We start from the raw sequence: 26,708 nt of genomic DNA on the forward strand, positions 1-26,708 counted from the left end.
TTGTAAAACTGAAAATTGAAGAAGTTGCAACGTTTCTAACTTCCTCAGTTTTAATCAGAATTGAACTTTTTTTTGTCATTTTGAGAACACCAAAAAGATCACATCTGCACTTCTAGGCAGGTAAATCTCATCACACATTTGTACATTTTCTCCCTGGAATATTGTAAAACGTGCTCCTCCAGATCCAATGGCAAGGGTAAATAATGTGCCTATGGTCTGGTGTTGTCAAGGTTGTGTCTATCTGCTCATTGCCTTCCTGTTATGGGACCTTTACTAGTAAGAACACACAAGAAGAGAGGGCACGTGATAAGAAGTGTACACTCAGAATAGATTGTGCTGTTTACATTAATGCTCCGGTCATGCCAATTAATAAAGAGAACAAAACAGGGCGTGTAGCAGTAGGCTTCATATCTTAACATTGGGAAAAAAAAAAAAAAGACATATTCCTAATGCAATGCTCCAGGTAAAAGAAAATAAAAGCTTTTAAAGTGGGAATAGAGACAAAGAATCAGAACTCAGACATCTTATGTTCTATCTAGGGCTAATGTGTGAGCTGCTAATGTTTTGAATACAATAAGCAAAGTATGAATATCCTCTGATGCATAACAGAAGCCAAAAGTCTATCATACTTTTGCTGTAGGATTGTCTATTGTTCACGTGAGATTGTCTTTATATGTTGTCTACCGAAAAAGATCAGTAAAAAAAAATGACTTGATTAAAAAAAAAAAACCAACAAACCCTCAGTATAAATTTTTAGGAACTCTTTATTTGAATATTATCTTTTAAATCAACGCTTTTCAAGATTTCCTCAATTCCTTTTCAAGACCTTCCTTCTTTCTGTTCTTTATGTTTAAAAGATAACGAATTGCACAAATAAAACCATTGAGCTTCAGGTAAATGTCATATGACACCAACATTTTAATTCACTATTCTCTTACATTAGAAAAAAAAATTAAAAATTTAACAGGTGTTTAAATTACTGTTGAATTTACTGAACTTTAACGGCTTCCTTTGAAACCCATCCAACTATAGAAAAAAAAAAATAATGCCATTTCTGTAAAACATGATGGACACAAAGTCTGTATAACAGAAGGATACAGATGCTTTTTAAATGGCTTCCATTGTTCCTTCAGTTTGCATTAAAGTGCAAGATAAAACTAATACACCCTGAAATAAAGAGAAAGCAAAGCAACCAATATTCTACATATAAAAGTACAGGCAGTCCCTGGGTTATGTGCAAGATAGATTCTTCTTAAAGGGATTGTCCCATTTCAGCAAATAAAATGTTATTGTTTGGATTGGTAAATTGAATAATGTTTCATAATATTCTTTCTGTATCAATTCCTCATAATTTGCTAGAGCTCTGCTTGTCGTCATTCTATATTAAACTTCTGTTTATTTCTAGTGGAGAGAAATCCGACCATGGTCACACAGGTGCACGGCTCGTTATAACCCACAGCTCTGATTACTCTCTGATGTATAACGAGCAGTGCACATGTGTGACCATGGTCAGATTTCTGTCCACTGGAAATTAAGATCGCTTTCGATAAAAAAAGACAGCAAACAAAGATCTAGAAAACCATGAGGAATGGATACATAAAGTATATTGGAAAATTGTAAAACTTTTCATAATTTAAATAATGATGCATAAAACAAAAGAACGGCACTCACCAGATTTCTTCTTCTTGGTTCACTTTGATACATATTTACAAAAGTCAACATGAAGATATGTGGCTGGGGGAAGGGAGGACTCAGGGACTCGAACGAATACAAAACTCATGACAGCGGTTTCATCCGAGCAGGCGAGTCAGATGAAGCACTACCGGCGCAAAACAGCTGTAATGAGTTTTGTGTTTGCGTTTGAGTCCCTGCGTCCTCCCTTCCCCCAGCCACATATTTTCATGTTGACTTTTGTAAATATGTATCAATAAAGTGAATCAAGAATAAGAATCTGGCGAGTGCCGTTCTGCCGTTTTATGCATCACGATTTGAAACTTGTTCACATCAAGAGAACTAGAGCACCGCCAACTTCAGTTTTTTGAGCTTGATAACCATTGAAAGTGTCGGTAAGAAGTGTTTTTATGAATGTTTATAGAGGAGTGCCACCTCGATAATTTAAATAATAACATTTATTTGTTCAAATGGGAATATTCCTTCAAGTTCAATTTGTATGTAACTGGGAACTGTACATTTTATAATTATTGCTCCAGACAATTTTTTTGGGTGACAATTGGATTTTCCATTTTTTTGCTGTAATGGGAACAATGGTTATCAATAAAACTACATTATATACACCTTAGAGCTGATCATTGGAGCCTGGGAGTAAAGAATAGAGAGAGCTTCATTATAAATTACATTGGGCAGAGAGGTCTGTCTGCAATAAGGAGACCCAACCTACGGAATACCCCTCAAGTAGGGAAGTACCTGTATCTGTTAAGATGGTTGTTTGTTAGCATTGGTTCTGCCACAGACAGAAGGTTGACTGTTTCACAACTGTTGTAATCTTCTTTATTATTTTTTTGCTTGACCATTTACCAACATTTGGTCATTTGTACATAGAAAATGCACAGAGAGAAATGGACCTCAAGGACAGAAGGATGACGGTTCCTTCATCAATTTCAACCTGGAGAAGCATGAACAAGTATAGAGAAGCACAGAAAATAAAAGTTCTAATTATTTTTTTTATTATAATATTTTTCTAGAATGCCTCCCTGTGTGATAAGATGACAATACATGAGAGAAGGCAAACTGGATTTTGCGTGCAGCATGATGTACACCATTTATTAGAATACTTGCAGCACTTGATGAAGGGTTCATGCTGTTATAACAGTACATACTTATTAAAATGAAAAACACTAACAAAAGGTGATCAAGAACCCTAAAAGAAAATGCAGAAAGTAAGCCACTCGATATCGAATGGATCACGTGGCAGCTGGAGGACAAGAAACTGAAGCACCCGTCCAATTCATGGTTCAGGTTTAAAACTTTTATTCTCATTTCAAGTTAGCAGCCTCAGGTTTATATTTCACATATTAAAACGAGAACCATGCCCCCAGTTTCACGGTCAGACAATTGCAAACGTGATCTGTAAGCGGGTAGCCACGTGTATAGGCGATTTATGAGCAAGCGCCATGTTAGACATAGTCTGCTACACATTACAAACACTTGCCGGAGGATGGAGCTGCTGCTACAAAAGCTATGCATTTTAAAGAAAAAGTTCTATTGTTTTTGTTTTTTTTTATTTCAACAAGCATAAACATTTGTTATAATTCACAAGATAAATATTCCAAATTGAAACTAAATCAGCAATTTCTACAGTATGTCAATTAAAACGGGCCTTCAGACATACAGAATGAGAAAAATCTGACAAGTGTCTTTATTTACAGAAATCCTAAAGTGAGTTTACACATGTATACTTTGTCCTTGGGTTGTCTCCAATCTCAGACATTATATAGGAATCATTTTGTGGCTTATTCACCCTTCGGTGCCGGGAGGATTTTTATTAAAAAAAAAAATTTTTTTTTTAGCCTCCCAGCAGTTTGTAAATAAGAATACCCCCCCCCCCAGAAGATTAGGAATTATATACAAACATAAAATGAATAAATTCTGTGCAAAGGAAAACCCGAAATTATAAAAAAAAAAAAAAAAAGTTGTCACTTGTTAGATGTCATGTACTCGATTCTTGTCCAAAGGAATATTCACCAGAACACATTAACATCTAGAATGCAAGGCACAAATGCATTCAACGCTCCATGCTACAGTGCAGGAAGACCCTAGACTGACATTTAAAACTAACTTGGCTTAAGAGAGCTGACATTGTAACATATGGCGGGTACTTAGAAAGTCTGAGCGGCACTAGTTGACCACATAGTTGTCACACCATAAAAAAGGACTTTAAAATATTAAAAAAAAAAAAAAAGGAATATATTTAACTCCTGCTTTTAACAAACCATAGGAATAAACTGACTTACAAAAACACTGTGTGGACTATGACAGAATACCATCTCAATAACTTATAAGTGCTTAGCACAAAGGAGTTGGATACCAATAACATTGATGACTTCTCCAGCTCAATGCCAACCATGTAACCTGTGAAATTATACTATGTTGCCCTGAACACAGCTGCCGGTTATAGGTCCAGCAGTCTACAATGCCCCCTGCTGGCTAGAGACATCTTTCATATTCCACTAGCCCTGGACTGTGTGTGGTATCATGGTTACGGAACATAAACTGAACAAAGTCTTATGTTTTTTAACTTGAACTTATTCTTGCAGTAGGCACTGCTCGCTCTTTAGAGCGATTACATATGTATGTAAGCTAGCAAGCTATAAATTGTTTTATTAAAGCACTACCTTCACCTTAAGTATTGGGAATGAGGAACCTCAATCCGTCAGATGACCCGATTTACTTGATATCACCAGGCTCTGAGCCTGGCGGTATGGTAACAGATGGGTTAGAAGGTGTCCATAGGTTAAACACATGCATAATGCAATAAGAACCCAGGAAAGCGCACGTGAGCCCCTGTCTGGTGCCTATTTACAAGTATGTGCTTTGCTGGCAATGCTGTCATATGGTCATAGAATGAAAGGAAATCTAACCATCACAAATTGTCATAAAGAGGAAAAAAAAAATCCGTAGGCAAAGACAAGAAGCATAAAATGTACCACTGCGTATATTTAAGGCTATTCCTGTAATGAAACTTTGACTTAAAACACAAGTGATTCTCACAATGATCCCGCTTGCAAAGTCTAGTAACCAAGTACTGAGGTGATCTTCATCGGCATCTTTCCAGCACTGAGCTTGTGTCGTCCTTGCAAAGTAGATGTTCCATCTGTAGTGAAATGCAATATTTTCATAAAGTTTCTTTACATCGTGGACCACATTTTAACAGGTTTTAAATCATTGAGATTCTGTGAGGGCGGAGAATTAGAAATGTTTCATTGCAATGGGACAACTCACTCAAAAGCCAAAATCCTATTTTAAGCACCACCCAAAAAGTGGTCATAAAAAGCATTTCCTCCTTCCCCCAAGCCTAGAATTGGTGGCTGCTTTGTAGACAGTTTTGGCAATCTCTTTACACAACACTTTCTCTGTTGCCAGGCACGAGGACAGCTCGGCGACAGATGGGACAAGTGGAGTTTTCTGAAAGCCAGCGATCAATACAGTGGACATGGTACTCGTGGGAGCACGGGAGCTTGCGTAGCTTGTTTCCCTCCGCGTACTCCGTTATGCACACACTACACGTTTTCAGGGCATCATTTTCACCATAATTACGGGTTGATAAGTTGTCGATTTGCTCTTTTGTGAGTCCCCTTGGCTGATCATCATCATCTTCATTGAGCAAGAAAAACTGAGCAAGCCTAAGAAACGGCAGAGATCCACTTTCTTCAAAGGTTACAGAACCTCTGTTATTACGAACCTCCCTTCTACCCCCCGAGGTTGAAACTATTTCTGCATTGGCATTGTCAGCTTCCACAACAGGTATGGGTGGTTCTACCGGCTCTGGTACGGGTACAGGAGCTGGAGCAGGGGTAGGAGTAGGAGCAGGAGCAGGGGCAGGGGCAGGAGCAGGGGCGGTTGGCCTGGCATTTGGTGCAACATTGTTCTGGGTTTCCAACCCCACTGTTACTGGTTGTGGGGCAACTGCAGGAGTGCCAGGCTCTGCATCATTATCACTATACATGAAGTAGCTGAGCTCCCCAAAACCAGTCATTATCTGCCTTAGCATTGTCTGGATAGCCACAGATGTGGTCTCACTTAGGCCCGTGTTCAGAATCCTCCGTATTGGGATTCTAATAGTACTGACATATGTCCTGACTCCTGCCCGCTCTGATCGGGAGAAAGTGCGCCGGAATCCTCCCCGTTCACTCTCATAAGTGACTGTATTGTTAGGGGTTTGAGAACGGGAGCGTGTCCTGTTAGCAATGCTATCTCTTTGACGATACTCGCCTGGTCGTACCCTCCTAACCTGAAGATCTAAAACTATGGTCGGTGGCCTTTGACCGGTACCTGCAGCTTCTGCATTTTCTGGAGTCTCTGCAGGAGGAGGCTGAGGAGAGGCTCTGGTCTCTGGACTTGGAAGCACTACACTGGGATTCTGAGATTCAGTAGCAAGTGCTTGTTGTCTGGAAGTAACATGTTGTCTAGTTCTAGAGCTCCCCTCTGCCTCAGGTGCAGCATTGCTTAGGTACGCAGTAACAAGCTGCCTGGTTCTGGAGCTACCTTCTGCTTCATCAACAGTGGTAGCCTCAACAGTCTGCGATGAACTATGTTGAGCCCTTCGTGTTGGTTGCTCTACAGGTCGATTAAGAGGCGATCTGCTTCTATCAGTCCTTGCTCGAATCCTTCGCTGATCTGGACTTCGGCTTCTTGCCCTCCTTTGACCTCGGGGAGGATTTGGCTCCTCTGCAACTATTGGCTCTTGTACCACAACTGGAGGTGTAATTTCAGGTTCTGGCTCAGGCTCTGGCTCGCCCTCACCTTGACTGCCAACTTCCATTTCTTCAGCTCCATTGGTTTCAGATGACTGCTCTCCAGCGGCCATGTTCTGAAGAGCTGCACTACGATTCACGTTTATTTCCAAACTGAACCGAAAATCACCACTATTGGGATTGGTTCTGCTCACTGCCCGCCAGGACTGGTTGCCACGCTGGCCACTTCTTGTTGTATTTCCAGTCTGTCTCACTGAATTCAGCCAGTCAATTATTGAATCTCCATTAGAAGAGTCCTCGGGTGGCTCCCCTGTAGAAGCTTAAACAAAACAAAAAAGTATTAAAAGTAGGTTAAAATTGTAGGGGTATAAAATAATCACAACATAAAACATCTTTATCACATTAAAGGGACATGAAAGATCCATTTTTCCATTTCCCTATTTTTTGCACCCCATCTTTCTGAAACCAAAAGGTATTTTTAATTCTTTTACAGAGCTTTTGATAACTTTATATGGTTGTGCATGGAGCTGGAGACAAATCAGTTTTTTAAGTGTTACAATGTTCACTGTAATGGATCATTATTGTTAGCGTGATAGGGCTTTTTGGAATGCAGGAATACGTTTATGATTTCATGGTCGTTAATAAATGGACTGACAAGTGGGTGACCAACTAGCTTCTGACAAGTATTCTACATACTTGCATAGTTGAAAAAAAAAAAAAAAAGACATGTTTATCAAGTTCAACAAAAGTAGGAAAAGGAATTCTGCATTAGAACATAACCATCAATGTTATTTTGATGCAAAAAGGCATCTAAACCGTTCCTGAAGCTCTCTGTTGTCACTGATAGCCAGCGCCTGAGGCAGGCTATTCCACAGATTCACAGTAAAAAGTCTTTTCTCCTCTGGAAATTAAACCTGGTTTTCTCCAGCCGGAGTCAGTGCCCTCTTGTCTTTTGAATTTTAACCAGTTTAGGTTTATATTTAGCAACTGCAGATTTGAAATATGTTTTTTTTTTAAACCCCTTTAGCCTCATTCCATGTGTATTTCACTCGACATCTTCAAAAATCTAGAACTTTGATTTTTCTGTGTACAAAGCTGTATAATTGCATATTTTCTGTGTAACAAATTGTACTTGTTAGTGATAATATTTATTATTCCATGCCTTGTACTGCAAAATAAATAAATAAATCCGAATGCAGCGAAAAATCTGTGAATTTTTTGTGTGGGCTCAGTTTTTATGGCTTTCACGCTACTTAAATTCTACATTCTACCTCTACATTTATTCTTTGGTTCGGTACGATCAAAAGGATACTATATTTATGCAGGTTTTATAGTGTTTGAATACATTTGTAAAAATTAAAGCATTGTATACGAAAAAAAAAATAATTTTGCCAACTTCTCACGCCTCTAGCCATTTCATACTTCGGTGTACGCACCTGTGTACCTTTTGTGTCACCTTTTGTAAAATGTTTGTTATGTTGCAAAATGTTTTTTTCCCCTTCCTCCCTTGGCAGTGTGGGTATATACGGTTGCGAGCTCTTTGGGTGCATTTATAGGCTATAATAATTGGAAAGAACAGTCTGGATTTTGCATAAACTAAAAAGAAAGACATAAACAAGGAAATCAGAAGAGATAAATATGTAATGGCGTGTAGCCAATTACCCTTGTATGATATTAATGGAGCGGTTTGCAACTGGTTCACGACCGCCCGCCGTGTATTCACGGATGCCCGTCGTGTCCCGCTGCATGGAGAGGGCTCACGGGCTGAGCCCTCTCCATAGCCGTTAAGTCTTTGCTGCATATTGCAGCAAAGGCTTACCGGTAACACCCGGCAAAGCTGTCGGCAGCCTCAAAAAGATGGCAGCGCATGGGCGCCGCCATCTTGCCTAGGATCGTCACTCCCCGTAACGTCATCGGGGAGCAGCGATCCGTCTCCATGGTAGCCTTGGTTCTTCTGAAGACCCGAGGCCATTTCGTTTTAACCCCTTCATTACAATGTGCTGATAGCTGATGCTTTAATGAATGAGGAGGAAAATCCCCATATACTGCCATACTGTAGTATGTAGGATTGATCAGACAACCTAGGGTTAAAGTACCCTAGGGAGTCTGAAAAATAGTAAAAAGAAAAATAAAAAAAAAAGTTTAAATAAAAAAAACAAAATTCAAATCACCCCCCTTTCCCTAGAACTGACATAAATAAACAGTAAAAATCATAAACACATTAGGTATCGATGCGTCCGAAAATATATTAGCGGTTTTTCAGTGCGTTTAACCCCGTAACGGAAAATAGCTCCAAAAGTCGAAAATGGCACTTTTTGCCATTTTGAAAAATATTTAAAAAAATCTAAAAATTATTATCAAATGTTCCAAAAAAATGACACCTCCCAAAGCTCCGTACAAAGTATAAAAAAAGTTATTAGCGCCAGAAGATAATAAAATTAAAAAAAAAAAAAAAATTTGTACAGGAGGTTTAAATCTTTGTAAATGTATGAAAACATAAAACTAATACAAAATGTGGTATCCCCGTAATCGTACCAACCCAAAGAATAAAGTAGGCATGTCATTTGGGGATCTCAGTGAAAGCCGTAATATCCAAGCCCCCAAGAAAATGGCGCAAACGCATTTTTTCACTGCATTTGGATTTTTTTTTCCGCTTGCAAGTACATGGCATGGAATATTTAATACCATCACTATGAAGTGCAATTTGTTACGCAGGAAACAAGCCGTCACACAGCTCTTTACATGTAAAAATAAAAAAGTTATAGATTTTTGATGGTGGGGAGTGAAAAATGGACATGAAAAAACAGGAAAGGGCCCGGTCCTTAACCAGTTAGCGACCGTCCACCGTGTATTCACGGCGGTGGTCGGGTCGCGCTGCATGGAGAGGGCTCACGGGCTGAGCCCTCTCCATAGCCGGTAAGTCTTTGCTGCATATTGCAGCAAAGGCTTACCGGTAACACCCACGATCGGTGATAGCACCGATCGCGGGTGTTCTCACAGCGATGGCTGCCAGCAAAACTGCCGGAAGCCTCAAAAAGATAGCGGCGCATGGGCGCCGCCATCTTACCTGGGATCGCCGCTCCCCGTGACGTCATCGATCCGTCTCCATGGACTTCCAAAGACCCGAGGCTATTTCGTTTTAACCCCTTCATTACAATGTGCTGATAGCACATTGTAATGAATGAGGAGGAAAATCCCCATATAATGCCATACAGTAGCATGGCAGTATATGATAGGATCGATCAGACAACCTAGGGTTAAAGTACCCTAGGGAGTCTGAAAAATAGTAAAAGTAAAAAAAAGTTATAATAAAAAAAACCTAAAAATTCAAATCACCCCCCTTTCCCTAGAAGTGACATAAATATAAATAAACAGTAAAAATCATAAACACATTAGGTATTGCCGCGTCCGAAAATGCCCGATCTATCAAAAGTTGGCAAAATAAAAAAAATTAATTTTTGTACAGGAGGTTTTAATTTTTGTAAATGTATAAAAACATAAAACCTATACAAATTTGGTATCCCCTTAATCGTACCGACCCAAATAATAAAGTAGACATGTCATTTGGGGCGCTCAGTGAAAGACGTAATATCCAAGCCCACAAGAAAATGGTGCAAATGCATTTTTTCACCATTTTCACTGCATTTGGAATTTTTTTTCCGCTTCCGAGTACATGGCATGGAATATTTAATACCATCACTATGAAGTGCAATTTGTTACGCAGAAAACAAGCCGTCACTCTTTACGTGTAAAAATAAAAAAAGTTAGATTTTTGAAGGTGGGGAGTGAAAAATGGACATGAAAAAACAGGAAAGGGCCGTGTTGTTTGGCTAAATTGTGAACCGATTGTTCTATCTTATGCAGCAAACCACATGTCTCTATAAAGAAAGCTCTGTGACGGACCATTTATACTCTAGAATAAGCCGAGTTTTTCAGCACAAAAAAAATGTGCTTAAAAACCCCTTACTCGGCTTATTCACGAATAAGCCGGATCATGGTTGGACAGAAGTGAAGGTCCACCCCCGGAGGTCCTCTTCTGTCTAACCATGTTCCGGCTCTGTCTTTGTCTCTCCGTGCGCTGTCGTCACTCAAGCTTTTACATCAGCGGCTCGCTGACATCACAGTGTGTGCCGAAGGAGGCGCTGACATCACAGCTCAAGTGACGGCACCGCACGGGGAGAGCGAGCCAGAACATCATTGCACAGAAGAGGACCTCCCGGAAGGAGAGTACACTTTTTTTTTCTTCTTCTAGGCTGGGTAGGGGCTGTATGCTGGGAGCAGGCTAGGACCAATGCATTTCCTACCCTCGGCTTATACTCGAAACAATATATTTATTTTGTTAAAAATAGGTATACGGTATATACACGTCATGGAGGGTTAAGGAGTTAAAATGTAAAAGTTCAAATTTGCAGTAAAGTTGATCTTAAACTAGTTTCTACCCCTGTAAGTGCCTATACACTGACTTTTTATGACACGTGATGTAATAGTATGTCACATTTCTGTTAAGAATATTTGAAAAGGGGTTAAAATCTGGGTCTGCATTATACAGGCCATTGCTTGTGTAAGCTTTTTGCATTACATATACTTTTCCCTGCTGTTATGCATATACCTCTTTAAAAGTCGTAGTATTGTGACCTCTAGTGGCTGTATGTGGTAACCCCTGGTTTTGTTACTGGGCCCATCTTTTTCAGTTCTTATTTATCTGTCTCTGTGTATAATTTATCCATAAAGATCATTTTTCCTTTTTGTATTTGTAATTTAAAGTAATGTATTAATAAAGCATTATTATTCTATTACAAATCTTTTCTCTTTCTTTTATGGATCTTTCTTTGGGGAAATATTTAGATGACCTCCAGGTATAGGTTTATATTATGTAGTAAACACCCACAAACTATGCTGGCATTGATCACAGGTGTTACCCTATAAATGCCAGAGGCAACACTGAATCACTGTACCAGCCCCACTGTGACATCAAGGGGAAACTATCTAATGCCATTAACCCCTTAGCGACGTGTGATGTTTAAGTACGCCACACGTTGGCACGGGTGTATGGAGAGAGCTTGGATGCTGAGTCCTCTCCATTCAAGGTGGGTGTCAATTTTTCAACATATTAAAAATATAAAAACTGAGTAAAAAAGTTGGAGAGCGAATTATGGAAATGCAAAATGGAAAGAAGGCATGGTTAACAACCAACACTATGCATGTATGTGCCACTGACCCTCAACTATGCCCTCTCCATACAGAGTGGGTGTCTGCTGTATTATAGCCATTAACACCCTGAGGCAATTGGCTGCGGGAGCCCTTCAAATGGTTGGAGGTTTCCTGAGAATTTCCATCAGTGTATATAGCAGTGGGAAAGGTAACAAGCCTTGCAACCTTTTTGTCCCCCGTCCCCCCCCGCACCAATTATGAACTGCTGTAGCGATACAATTACATATAAAAAGGTATTGCTTTAGGAGAGGTTCCTAGAGTTTGTACTTAAGTTGAATTTGTATATAAGTCGGAAATGTATATTTTATTATTGTAGATCCAGACAAAAATTTTTTTGTCCCAGTGACAATTGGATTTTCAATTTTTTTTTGCTGTAATAGGACCAAAGATTATCAATAAAGCTTCATTACATACACCTTACAGCTGATCATTGCAGCCTGGTTATAAAGTAAAGTATTCAAGGCTTCACCGGAAGTCACAGTGGGCAGAAGGGTCCGTCTGTAACTAGGGGTCGGGTGTCTTTAAGTAAGGGACCGCTTGTATTAGTGAAAAGCTTGTTTGTACTAGCAAACAAAAATTAAATAAAAGTAAACTGTGTAAAGTACCTCTGTTCTCAGCATTGGGTTGAGGGGGTCCCTCTTTGATTTGCTGCAACCTTCTCAGCAATTCCTCTTTAGTAATTTCCCCTAGACCAATACAAAAAAAAAAAAATAATTCAAATGTATGAATACACAAACCAGAAATACAGAATATCTACCAAGGAGTGATTTTAAGGATTGCCTTACACCCCTGAAAGAAAATTAACAGTATATAAATATAGATATATAGAATGTCACTGCCTTACATAGTTCTAAAAATAGTTTCTGAATGCAGTAGGACAAATATTGTTTAAGATTTGTATACTACAGGTCTGTTTTGCCACTTACTGAACATGAACAAAGATGAATATGTATATATAGGCACCAGCACTTACCTGGAGAAACTAGTTTAATGCAAAAAGGAAATAAAAAACCCAGAATAGCGTGACATACTGTTACAAAGTCCCTGTGATAAAAGAAAGCAGCCCAGGTATACTGCCAGGAGGAGACGTGCACTCTCATTGGGGCATCATCATTCACACAGCCATATGGGGTCTTGTTTTTAGCAGGATAGTTATGGGGTGGAAAGAAAATAAAATTGCACTCTGTCATATTCCCAGGTTATATCATTTATGTTTTCACTATTCGATTTGCACTATATTAGTTGAAAGTATAATATATCAGACTTTTGAGCTAATTATTTACTTAGATGTTAAGGTAAAAAACAATTTTTCAAAATGTAGCTTCTAAGGCAGATTCATTTAGAGTGTTCCCAAATAAATTGTAGCTGCAAGTTCTAGGGCCAGGTTAATCCAGGTTTTGGATTTTGTGGCCAAAATCATCCTCATAGCCTAATCCAAAAAAGAACATTTGCATCTGCACCACAAAGCAAAGCCCAAGCCTCTGCAGTTTCAGTTCTCTTCTGCCATATGTATTGGGGCTGATCCAATAGAGCCACACCGCTGAGAACAAGAAGGAAAGGGTAAAGGAGTCTTGTTACCACAAAACACACCATGTTAAAACACCCTAAATGGATCATGGCCACAATTTTAGAGATGGCTTGCTTACAGCTGACCAAACTTGTATTACCTGGAGTTCCTAATAAATTATTATCCCTCATTAGCCGGTAGTCCTCTTCATTCAGGTTATTCACAAACTGATAGAACGCTTCCTCTCTGTCCAGTCGGTCCATCTGACTTTGGCGCTGAGAATCGGATTGTTCAGAACTTCCTTTCCCAGGAGAATCGCTACTTTCCATGTTGGTTGATGAATGTAAAGGTGAATCTGTCTGAATAATGAGAGACATTTATTCATTATCCATCCACGTATATAGAGCTGCAAGATGTGGTGGTCCTGAAACACCCATATAAGTGAACAGAAGTGCATGAGAAGAAAGCACAATGCTATATGGGGCACTACATGGGGAAACGCTAGTGACAATTCTCTCATGACCACTAGGGTAAGGGGGTTCCTGTGAATAGCTAATAAAACTATTTGAGGTAACTACACACAATTAAAGGAGTTGTGTAGCCACTAAAGTGAAAATGACATTTTTATTTGGGGTATGATACACCCCCACCCTTGTGATCTATGGGGGGTCCTAGCACCGTGACCCCGCAGTGATCAGCAAGTTATCACCTATCCTGTGGAGCATAATACAATAACACTCAAGTCTATGAAATATACAGATTCTGTGTAGATTTTTTCAAGTAAATCGACCTGCATTTTTTTATTGAAGGTTAAAAAAAAAAAGGTCCAAATTCCTCGACCAAATCTGTGCGTTACATGCAGATTTAGTCATTTTGGTGTGGAAAAACGGGACTCTGTACTAGTTCACCTGACCTGACTGTAACCAGTTCACCTGATGGATTCATGGCAACTATAGTTGTGGTCAATTTATGAAAAATGGAGCATATGTTTTCCTGAGCACTGTCTGGAGCCGCAAAAGCAGCACGTCTATTACTGCACTGTGAGTGCGCCGAGCAGTGGCACGTAATCCTGCACACCAGGAGACCGGTTGCTAACTTTCTCTGTTTGTGCATGAACATGTAGCCGTCAAGGAAATCTATTGTCTGGAATTTACTTACCGGTACAGTAAGGAGTTAAGGTTTCATTGTATGCTACCTGTGTCCATAAAAATTATTTGTTTAATTAATATATTGACTTGCTGCAGAAGCCACTGGGGGCATGTAATAACCCTCCTGGAGATCCTGGGGCAACATATCCTGGTCCGCGGCCAGCTACAAGAAAGCTGTGCATTCATGGGTTCAGAAGTAGGCATCTCTGCAGGACTAGTGGGGGCGTGGAATAGCCTTTGCCCCAGGAGCTCCAGAGGCCATCACATGCTCCCAGTGGCCCAGTGTACAAGTAAACATTAAAAAAACTTTACGGATTGCGCTGCCATGGTGATTCCACCACTGGATCTTCTTCAATAAGTAGATACCAGACAATAGATTTCCTTTAAACTTAAGTTTAACTAGTATAAAGAGTTGTTGCAAACGTAGTCATAGCCTTAGGAGCTGGCAGAAAGAAATTCATGCATTGATTACTCTACCATACCAAATACCACCAATGACTGCACTGATAAAAAGCCTTGTCCTTTAACTCCTTCATGACTGCCATAGGGCTATATACATCATATTTGCACTTGCCCCGTGCAAATACGTGTGCACACACACATCACAACAGTGTCCCCAATTTAAATGATCATGTCTTCTGGAAAGCTAGAAGCATATGGTGTCATATTAAAAGATTATGTTCATAGGTGAAACAGAACTGGAGAAATCCACTGTTAGGCTGCATTCACACTGCCGCAAGGGGGACGTATATACGGCCGATGTATAAATGGCCAATATACGCCCCCCCCCCCCCATAGACTTCAATGGGCGCACGGCGCCCAATGGGAGCATATGCGGCATATGTTCCTATAGAGGCTGCGCTCACTCCTCTCCTTGCGCGCTGCCATTGTCCGCCGTGCTACGGTTTGGCGGGCAATGGCAGTGTTAATGTAGCCTTAAAGTGATTTTTCATTCCTGAATAATTTTAACAGTGGATATTTTTGCTTCTGTTTCACATATAAAACAATCCTTGCATGATATTAAAAAGGACATTCTCATCTTTAACTCCTAAGGACGCAGGATATTTTCGCTCATTTCTCGCTCTCCATCTTCAAAAATCCATAACTTTTTCATTTTTCTGTGTACAGAGCTGTGTTAGGGCTTTTTTTGTGCGTAATAAATTTTACTTTCCCGTGATGTTATTTATTATTCCCTGCCATGTAGTGGGAAGCCGGAAAAAAATTCAAAATGTTGAAAAATTTAAAAAAAAAAAAAAAGTGCGAGCCCACGTTCTTGTCGGCTCAGTTTTTACGACTTTCACTCTGTGCTCCAAATAACTGCTCTACTTTAATCTTTGGTTTTTTTTGGTGTTTTAATACATTTTCAATAATTAAACAAATGTGTAAAAAAAAGAAAAAAAATTTTTTGCCATCTTCTGACGCTAATAACTTTTTCACAACTATTGCTGCACGGAGCTGTGTCAGGTGTCATTTGTTGCAAAATGAGACGACATTTTCATTGCTACCATTATGTGGACTGTGCGACATTTGATAATTTTTTAAGGTCATGTAAAAAGGTGTAAAAGTTTGGGCGCCAATTTCCGCCTCCCGCGACCGGTTTTATATTTTGATAGATCGGGCATTTTAGGACACGGCAATACCTAATGTGTCTGTGATTTTTACTGTTTATTATATTTTATATTAGTTCTAGGGAAAGGGGGTGATTTGAACTTTTAATATTTTATAAATTTTTTAAACTTTTTTTTTTCCTTCACTATTTCTAAGACCCTCTAGTGTACATTAAACTAGATGGTCCGATCCTGCCTACCATATACTGAAATGCTACTGTATTGCAGTATATGGCATTTTTGCCGCTGGCTTGTTGTAACGAATCCTCAGAAACCATGCAGCCTCGGCTCTGACCAAGACCCAAGGCAACCGATCGCCGCCCCATGATGACATTCGGGGAAGTGGCGACTTTGCCGGAGGCAAACAACAGGTTAACACCCGCGATCGGTGCTTGCAGCAAAGCCCATCTCTGTATGAAGAGGGCCCAGCCCGTGAGCCCTCTTCATACACCCTTCATAGCTCTGTGGCGGAAATATCCGTCACGGAGCATGAAGGGTTTAATTGGGCACCAGAATTGTGTTTCTAGGCGATATGACTGTTTAATGTGAGCCAGCCTACCAGCTGCAGGCAGAATGCAGGTGGAGCTGAAAACAAAAAAAAAAAAAAAAAATTTGCAAGTACATGTGCCCCGGCCTCTGAAAAATGGTGATGGATTGACACTGTACATATTTCTAACATACTTTGCTAAAAATAACATTTAAACTAACATTTTTTTAAAAATACATCACATATTTTAAATTTTAAAAAAAATTGAAAAATGGGGGCAAATTTATTTACGTTTTTGTCTGCTGACAAAAAAAAAAAATTGCTATGATCTGTAAAGCAGTCCAAACATATTACCAGAACAGAACTGCAGAACTTGACCTGGATATATTCAGGTACCTTCAAAGGGTTGACCACTTTACCTAATGTTTTTTGTAATGTGTGTGTAAGTGTGAGGGGATGGGGGCAGGATACTAGGCAATTTATAGTTCTGATATGTGAAGTGAAGCCTCCTGTCTTTTACCTTAGCCAGACATTCCTGTCTATAAAATGGCTGAAGATGGAGGGTCATGTGATCTCTGCCTGTCTGTGAACAACCAGCCTGCCAGGATCTATTGATTCATGAATACTATCATAAGGTCCTGGCGGGGTGATTCCACATCTCCTACAGTCTGGAACTGTTATATTCTTGAAGACCTGCAATATGCTAAAAAAATAAAAAAACACAGGTTTTGAAAATATTCAGATGATCCCTGGAGTTTGCAGCCTCTCTAGGCTCTGTCATGTTTAGATTTATTCACACCTCATTATGCCCCCATGCCAGGCAGAGAGTCTGTGAGGTCACCCGTCACTTCAAATCACGCCAATCCAGGTCTAGCGGGCACATGGCCTTAATCTGCTCGGGACCAGGAACAGTTGGTCTGTAGGTGAACGGTTTACCCTGCCAAGGATGTAGCTTGGTTTATGGATATATAGGGGGAGATTTATCAGAAGTGTCAGAGGAGAACTGTTCATGGCAACCAACCAGAGGTCAGTTTTAATTTCCCCACAAGTGTTTATACAATTAAAGCCGAGCTCTGACTGGTTGTTATGTGCAACCAGAAGAGTTTTACCTCAGACACTTTCTGCAAAAATTGTATGGGGTCCCCTGTGGGTGTAATGTTCCCTTTTTGGGGAGTGTAAATTCTTGTTGATGTTTTGTATTTTTGTTTCTATAAATCTGCTCACCATCTTATTTTAACATCCCGATTTTTTCATAAACCTCCACTTAGATGTGAGCTTTCTGTAAAAAATGTATATTATTGCATTATTAATGCTTTTCTTAACATCGTTTGCGTTTGTCACATGTTGCATGATGGTGTATGGTTATATAGGTTTTAGGGGTACTGATTTTTGTAGCCTACTGGGGCAGTTACCAGAACCCCTCTGTGCTGCAGATTCACAGGTCTCACAGTTTTCCAAGTTGTCCAAGAGTTTCAAAGGCCATTTATTAAACCAGGAAAAAAAAAAGTCTTTACACTTGGTAACAATTTGTTGCTATGAACAACAAAGAAGGTTTTGTAAATCTGCTCAGGTAGCCAAAATATATCCGTCTAAAAATAGTGAGGATTTTTTTCAGAAGTGACAGAACAAAACAGTTCTAGTTGCTCATGGCAACCAATTAGCAGTTTACAAAATAAGAGCTTCGGTCTGATTGGTTGACATGAGCAGCTAGAAGAATTTTTCACAGACACTTCTAACACAATGGCAGCATTTATCAGATTCCTAACAGAGGGAGCTTGCTCTATACAAAATGTCCAGCAGCAATGGTAAGATGATGTAGAGGGTCCTAGCAATGGCACAAATCAAGGTTTGGATAGAACAAAAACAGTCCTCCCACATGCTATAAGCCCGTCTCCTGTACATTCATTTACAGGCAACCCAATCCAAGACGATTCTTATACAAATCCTGTAAAGAAGGGCAGTATCTGATCACCAGTGGTTTACAACAAAGGAAGTAGCAGCACTCCGTTCCAGTTCAAGGTAGTTTATTCACCAAGTGAGGGTACAGCGACGTTTCAGCAAACTCATTGTAGCCATTTTCAAGCAGTGATACAGGTGTTACATGGCGGGTTTAAATCCCCCGCAGGATGTGACGTCAGCAATGACGTATAACAATATACAAATACATATGCATATAGAAATGTGCAATATCGTAAAATATAATATATAATTGTGACAATAAATATGGTGCTAATGTGTACAATTGTGATAAACAATGACACTCAACACCACGGCGTTCCAACTCCCGTGACATCAATGGATGGTCTGCGCATGTCTAAGCGTTGCTTGGTAACCTTCCAAGCTTAGCATAGGAAAAGGAAAATGTGAGGCGCCCCGGAGTCTTCAAGCTTCTGCACTCAGTACTTGCCCACAAAAAGAATGACCGTCTTTGTACCTGCCGGCGAGGAGTTGCTCCGGACGCGACTGTCAGGATTTGGCGATTTGCGTCCACATACAGAGTCTCACCTCTCGCGAGAATATCGCTGCGGTATGGTACCGGCCATCTTGGAAGAGGGAACAGAGTGACGGGGACTCCACCTGATGTGCATATATACCTCATGTTTTCATTTTATTTTAATTTTTTACATACATCTGAGACCACAATGCCTGTTGTTGCATTCTTACCGAGGGGATTTGGAATGTCTGTGACAGCCCTATGGGTACCGAGGCATCCGCCCGATAGGTGTCGTGCTGGAGGTGTTCAACCCTGATGGACATTGGGAGCTTGTTTCACCAACCAAACTATCGACCCTGGAGCGGTTATGTCCTTGAGACACTTGTTCCTCTGGTCCTGCTGGCAGTATCACAAAGGGACATACTTACCTGGTCCCCTCAATATATGCACATCAGGTGGAGTCCCCGTCACTCTGTTCCCTCTTCCAAGATGGCCGGTACCATACCGCAGCGATATTCTCGCGAGAGGTGAGACTCTGTATGTGGACGCGAATCTGCCAAAGGACACAAGCAATCGCCAAATCCTGACAGTCGCGTCTGGAGCAACTCCTCGCCGGCAGGTACAAAGACGGTCATTCTTTTTGTGGGCAAGTACTGAGTGCAGAAGCTTGAAGACTCCGGGGCGCCTCACATTTTCCTTTTCCTATGCTAAGCTTGAAAGGTTACCAAGCAACGCTTAGACATGCGCAGACCATCCATTGATGTCACGGGAGTTGGAACGCCGTGGTGTTGAGTGTCATTGTTTATCACAATTGTACACATTAGCATCAGTTCACCATATTTATTGTCACAATTATATATTATATTTTACGATATTGCACATTTCTATATGCATATGTATTTGTATAATGTTATACGTCATTGCTGACGTCACATCCTGCGGGGGATTTAAACCCGCCATGTAACACCTGTATCACTGCTTGAAAATGGCTACAATGAGTTAGCTGAAACGTCGCTATACCCTCACTTGGTGAATAAACTACCTTGAACTGGAACGGAGTTCTGCTACTTCCTTTGTTGTATGCTGTACATAGCGGTCTAGGATCGGACTCGCTGTAGCTTTGCACCCACGGGGTTGAACCCTTTTTCTACTGTGCCGCCCATCTATATTACGTTGAACACCAGTGGTTTAACACAACCTATACCATAGGTTCACGTAAGGATTCACAATCCAGGAGTCACTGACACACCGGCTTGAGCACTTCCTGCATTTCTGCCTGGGCCAGTTCTGGTGACGGCACAATACAGCAGGATTATGGCTGTTGTCCTTTAGGTAACTCACGCCCCTGTAGGCACCTCTTCATCATGTATCTGCAGTGTATGTTTGCTATGCGTGCTTGATCTATTCAGGAACAGGCTCTGTGGTTTCCTTTTATCGCTGCACATTTGGACAGAGGAGGACACTATAAGCCACTTTCCAGTATGATTTTTGCCTGCACACTGTAACCATATTCTACGCAGCAAAATGCATAGTTTAATCCAATGGTCACGTTACAACAAAATATAGTGGCATCTTCTAAAAAGCTTTCTGACCTTATAAAAATATCTGCATGTTTTATGTATGGATTCATAGTTGTCACCTGCACCGCACTAAAAGGCAGCATATCCTGGTACCGGAGGACACGCCGCGGCTTCTGCTGCAGGTAGAGAAGTGCGGACACCATGTGGATGATCTGAGCCTGTAAATCCAGATCAGATTTACAGGCCCGGACCAGTAAAGCTCAACTGAATGCAGAACGTCTAGTCCACAAGCTTTAGGTATTGTGCAGGATCATTTTATTTTGATATGAGCTTGGGGTATAAAAATAACAAATTTATGTTAATTCCATCCCAGCGCTTCCGGCCTTCCCCAGTCTCTGTATACAGAGGTTCAGATAAGACGCCAAGACTGGAGGGTGTGAATTATTTTTTGGGATCAGCACATTATTTTATTATTTATACAGAAAAACCCTGATCCTGGAAAACCTACATTTTTATTCAGTATTTTTTTTTTTTTTTTTTTTTTTTTAAATCATCCAGCTTGTGTTTGAGATTTAGATAAAAGCAATTACCTCCTGCCAGACACTGCAGTGACCTCTCAAACATGTCTCTCCATAAACTACAAGGAAACCTGGAAGAGAGCGGGTACATACATCAAAGCAGGGGACTCAGCCACAACAACCAATCAGACCCGGACTCTCATTTCTAGAGAAGGCTTAGGAAGATGAACACTGCTTGCTGATTGGTTGCTGGGGGTAACTCCTCCATGGATGTGGTGCAATGTGTAGAATCCGTTCTTTAGAGGACCCCCTCCCCCAAGATTGATGCCGGCGAGAGGCCGCTGTGTGCGCAGTCATGGCGCCTCCACACTGCCCAGCACCGGACATACATGACAGCCATCTGCGGATCATCACGTCACCAGCCCCAGGATTACATCACACACTCGGAGAGGACGCCGGCCATTACACAACACTAACAATCTGCCCCATAATCCCGCTTCACAGCGCCTGGGCCGCCGCGCCGCTGCCTGCAAGAGGCTGGGCCTAATCATCTCTGCTAAAGCCTCGGCCTCTAGTGGTTTTCAAGCCGAAAGTTGTCCACACATCGGATCCCCGATATGCGTCAACCGATTGGAAGAACGGCGACGCTCTCACGCCCCACCCCTGTCCTTATGATTTTCACACAGTACACACCTCAAGGAGAGCCCTCTAGCTCCGGTATCCGCTCTATTCCGGCTCCTCCGCCCAGACCTCTCCTTATTCCGCCATCTTCTCCATTGTTACGAAGGCAGCCCGGAAGTGAGAGGAAGGGGCGTGGCTTGAGCTGAGCACAGGATGGAGGAGCACCGCGAGACACCCCGGGAAGAGTTTGGAATGTATTACGTCACGACGGTGTTGAGGCGCCATATTAGTTGTGGCAGCACAATGTGTTAATAAGACACAGCGCCCCTTAGCGTTAATCTATCATTATCGCCATATCTTTTATAAATTCGCCTCAAAACTACAGCAGTCATTTTACTTAACGGTGTGTGAAGCAATTTAACCCCTTAAGGATGCAGCGTTTTTTTATTTCATTTCTCGCTCTCCACCTTCAAAAATCCCAAACTTTTTCCTTTTCCCATGTTTAGAGCTGTGTGAGGGCTTATTTTCTGCATAACAAATGTTACTTTGCTGTGACGTTATTTATTATTCCATACCGTGTACAGGGAAGCTGGAAAAAATTTCCAGATAAGGTGAAATTGAAAAAAAAAAACGCATTTCCATTACATTCTTGTGGGCTCGGTTTTTACGACTTTCACTGTGCGCTCCAAATGATATGTCCACTTTATTCTTTGGTTCAGTACAATCTCAATGATACCAAATTTATACAGGTTTTATTGCGTTTTAATAAATTTTCAAACATTAAACATTTTTTGCAAAATGAGCCGACGTTTTCATTGCTTCTATTTTGAAGACTGTGAGGCCTCTTGATCACTTTTTATTTAGAAATTATATGTAATGTAAAATGGTGTAAAAGCATTTCTGACATTTTGGTGCTATTTTCTGTTATGGGGTTCACCGCCGGCAAAAACAGTTTTTATATTTTGATAGATAGGTATCACCACGTCTAAAAATGCCAAACACTGTTTATTACGTTTTCTATCAGTTCTAAGGAAAGCTGGGTGATTTGAATGTTTAAATTTGAATTTTTTTTTTACTAATTTTATAGACCCCCCTAGATGGTGTAATCATTCCTACCATATACTGCAATACTGGTGTATTCCACTATATGGCATTTTTACATAGTATTCATTACAATGAGCCACTGGCTCATTGTAACAAATCTTCAAAAGCCATGTAGCCCTGAGGCTGAGCCCGGTGTGGGACAGAGACCCGGGGCTGTCAAGGCAACCGATCGCCACTCCCCAATGGCATCCCTGCGAGCGATGATCATAACAAAGACGGCAGAACTCATGCACCGCTGTCTTATAAATGCGCCGGCAGCATCGGAAGAGTTAATACTAATGCTAGCACCGATCGTGGGTATTAGCGAACCCCAACTCTGTATGAAGAGTGCTCACCTCTCAGCAGTATGAGGAAATATAGCACTTATACAAAATTAACCCCTTTAGGATGCAGCCCCATTTTTCAGATCTGCCCTGTGTCACTAAGTAGTTACAGCTTTGAAACGCTATAACATAACCAGGAGATTTTGAGATTGTTTTCTCGTGACACATTGTACTTCAAATTCGTTTATTTTTGTATGATATAATATTAAAATTTGGAAGACATTTTTTGTGTTTAGTTATTTAAAAAAAACGGATATTTGGCAAATATTTCTAAAGATTCTCAATTTTCAAAATGATAAATTCTCTACTTTTGGAGCAGATTTTCTGCCTTCTCTTAGCATTTGCATTACAATATAATTGTGTGTTATAACTTACCTTGCACCCTGACAGAATCTTCTGTTCATTCAGGCGTAGTGCTTTGGTTTGGATGTATTTCAAAAAACAACATGCGACTTGTCTGTGCTGCTCACTCCTCAGCTCTCGGCCCCCACCTTTGTGCTCATGTACAGCTCCTCTCTCTCCTACTGATGTCAGTTCACCAAGCTGTGAGCTCTGTGTAGGAACAGGAGGGAGTAGCTATACAGGAGCACAAAGTTGGGGGCTGAAAGCAGAGGAGTCTGCAGCATAGACAAGTCACATGTTGTTTTTTGAAATACATCCAAACCAAAGCACTACGCCTGAATGAACAGAAGATTCTGTCAGGGTGCAAGGTAAGTTATAACACACAATTATATTGTAATGCAAATGCTAAGAGAAGGCAGAAAAGCATATTTTCAATACAGGTGTAATGGGCTTTTGCAACTTGTCTTCAGTGAAAATTAGGTCCCTGGTAACAGGTTCCCTTTAAAGCAGCGTCCGGTCCAGAGAAAAGCCGGGGAGCCAGAGCTGCACATATTGTGGGTGATCCGGGTGGCCATGTGACCGCCTAGTGGGGGGCCCTGGGATGCACCCTATGGCTGGGCATAGAATGGAAGGACCGCCATTCAGAGCAGATTTGCATTGTCACATTGTACAGACTATAATCTTTTTCTTTTGTTAATGTTGATGTATAGGGGCAAATTTTTTCCACATGAAACGCACTTTTCTGGTACATAATTTTGGGGCATCTTAAGCTAATTGATGAGATATTATTAATTCTTTGTTGGTGGAGGAAAAGGAGGAAAACTTTTTTTTTTTTTGGCCCTTCACCGTATAAAAATAATATGGTATTTGCTATTCTACCTCATTTATATGGCCTTTTTTTTCCTGATTTTACTGAATAAAAACTATTTTGGAGTTTACCATCAATTATTTAGAGGCAGTATTTTTTTATTTTTCAGCTGACAAATATGGTTAAGAACTTATTTTTTTCAAGGAAAGTTGTTGTTTTTAGCAGTTGATCTTTTTAGCAGTCATTTTACTAAAGGGCCTCTTAGTAGATATGGGTGCCGGAGAACCAGTTTTACTAAATTCCCCCCAACCGGTCTTTAAAGGGGTATTCCCATCTGGGCATTTAAATTAAATTTAATTCATTTGCCATATGTAAACATTTCTTCAATTGGATGTTATTAAAAAAATGTTCCTGTGTGGAGATAATTAAATGTAGCCATGTTGTCCCTTAGAAACGAGATAGCTTCCTCCGATACAACCACCTCACATTTTGGGAGCAGTGGCCAGACAGGCGCTATCGAGTCCTTCCTACCTGACCTCCTGGCTTCAGCAATCATTACCACAGAACGGCTGTGGGTCACGCAGTAACTCCTCCGACATTTAATATTCAGAAACTTTTTGTTTCTTTGTGCAATCACTACAGCAGAGGCTGCCGTATCCGAGGACACAGTCTTGTTTGTAAGGGACCATATGACTACATTTATGAGAAATTATCTTCACACAGGTAAAACATTTTTAATGACATCTAATTGAAGAAATGCTTATATATGGCAGATTAATGAATCTCGATGTGAATGCCGGACAAGAATACCCCTTTAAACCAGGTGCCATTCCCACAGTGACATAAAGCAACTGAGAAAAGGACATGTGGTTTAGCCCGGGCGCTAAAAGAATTTGACGTAAACTAGACCAATTAATCGCTATTGTTTTCATCGCCATTAATGTGTCCGCTGCAGTTCATGCGAAAATGACTCCAGTATTCTGGCGTAGACAGATTGATAAATCTCCTCCATTGTCTCTGAAATTTTGCTGCGGATATACTGACAGGCAATTTCACAGCAGGCTGAGCCTGGCATGGATTTGCGGAAAAAGCCTGCAAACTAATGAATCCCCCACAACGTCCCACTCTACCACCAGCCGTGGTCACTTCCACGCACACCAGGCGTGGAGGTGGCGTAGTCGTCAAAACTATAACTGATAAATCCCCCCCTTAGTGTCTGCTCAGAAGCGTAGTAGGCAGGATTGTTGCTTGTGAAGTTAGGGGATGAGGATGTTAAAAAAGGACATAGGCCATAGGTTTGACTGCCTTTCCTCAAAGGCATCCTCTGTAGATTTAGGAACGCCCCCCCCCCCCCACACACACACACTTATGTATGAACACTATATGAAACAAATCAATAAGGCTAAGGACAATTGATGAAAGCCTTGTGCCTTCTACTTCTGAAGTGTCCCCTTTAGCTTTAACCCCTTACCGACATGTGAGGTAATACTACGTCACATGCCGGTTGCGGGTGCATGGAGAGGGCATCACGGGCAGAGCCCTCTACATAGCCACTACGTCTTTGCTGCATATAGCAGCAAAGGCTTACCGGTAACACCCGCGATCCGTGATCCGTCGCCATGGCTGCCTCGGGTCAAACTATTCATTACAATGTGCTATGTAGTATGGCAGTATATGATAGGATCGTACAGACAACCTAGGGTTAAAGTACCCTAGGGAGTCTGAAAAAAAAAAAGTTAAAAAAAAATTATATTAAAAAAATCTAAAAACTCAAATCACCCCCCTTTCCCTAGAACTGATATAAATAAACAGTAAAAATCATAAACACATTAGGTATTGCCGCATGTAAAAATGCTCGATCTATCAAAATATAATAATGGTTTTTCACTGTGTGTAGCCCCGTAATGGAAAATTGCGCACAAAGTCGAAAATATGAAGTAGACATTTGTCATTTGGGCCATACAGTGAGATTCGTAAAATCCAAGCCCACAAGAATACGGCAAAAATGTGTTTTAGTACCAATTGGATTTGGATTTTTTTCCCGCTTCCCAGTACATGGCATGGAATATTAAATACCACCATTTTTAAGTGTAATTTGTTACACAGAAAATAAGCCATAACACAGCTCTGTACATGGAAAAATAAAAAAGTTATAGATTTTTGAAGGTGGGGAGCTAAAAATGAAAATGCAAAAACGAAAAAGGGCTGTGGCGTTAAGGGGTTGAACCATGAAAGAATGGCAAGATTGCAACACTGTGCACCTCTCAAGGAGCCTGCTGACTTCTGAGAATGGAACTCTCACCCAGCAAGATTGGCAGCGTGGACAAGGTTGAAATAGAAACTGTATTTGCATCCAGCATTGGAAACGTGTAGTGGGGTGAGATTTTGGTTGACACCTGCTTGAATCTGCACAACAACATGGCCAGACGGATTCAGACAGGGTTTAAAGCCAAACAGAAATTTACAAAATAATTAAAATACAAAATTAGTTTTTTAGGAGCAAAGCAAGAACAAAGCAGTTGAAAGAATCAACATAAATAAGTATATCCTTAAAAAGTAAATGTAAAGTATAAAAACTTTTGCCTAGCACTGCACTAAGCCAAAATATGCAATTCTGTAATTTACTCTCATTACCTATCTGCAGCTG

At 40.7% G+C, this 26,708-nt stretch overlaps 1 protein-coding gene across 2 annotated transcripts; it reads right to left on the reverse strand.

Annotated features, from left to right (window-relative positions):
• Nucleotides 1–1,554: 1,554 nt before the first annotated feature.
• Nucleotides 1,555–21,715, reverse strand: RLIM (ring finger protein, LIM domain interacting). 2 transcript variants are annotated; one of them, XM_072125217.1, is made up of 4 exons: nt 21,557–21,715; nt 13,310–13,508; nt 12,248–12,328; nt 1,555–6,750 (listed from the first exon to the last, which is right to left on the reverse strand). In XM_072125217.1, exons 2-4 carry the CDS (start codon nt 13,476–13,478, stop codon nt 5,075–5,077), a joined length of 1,926 nt encoding a protein of 641 aa, XP_071981318.1. In that variant the 5' UTR covers nt 13,479–13,508; nt 21,557–21,715; the 3' UTR covers nt 1,555–5,074. The 2 variants fall into 2 exon arrangements, with proteins under 2 accessions (XP_071981318.1, XP_071981319.1); XM_072125218.1 differs by having other exon boundaries at nt 13,310–13,504; nt 21,557–21,692.
• Nucleotides 21,716–26,708: the final 4,993 nt, after the last annotated feature.

The sequence above is a fragment of the Engystomops pustulosus genome, chromosome 9 (assembly GCF_040894005.1).
Source record: "Engystomops pustulosus chromosome 9, aEngPut4.maternal, whole genome shotgun sequence".
Lineage (NCBI taxonomy): Eukaryota > Metazoa > Chordata > Amphibia > Anura > Leptodactylidae > Engystomops > Engystomops pustulosus.

Bases quoted from the DNA above. Each gene is read 5' to 3' on its own strand.
- RLIM (XM_072125217.1), bottom strand. From the start codon at position 13,478: ATGGAAAGTAGCGATTCTCCTGGGAAAGGAAGTTCTGAACAATCCGAT. The intron at 12,329-13,309 runs GTAATACAAGTT...GTATTGGTCTAG, and splicing joins TAATTTATTAGGAACTCCAG to GGGAAATTACTAAAGAGGAA. The intron at 6,751-12,247 runs GTACTTTACACA...GTTTTGTTTAAG, and splicing joins ACCCAATGCTGAGAACAGAG to CTTCTACAGGGGAGCCACCC.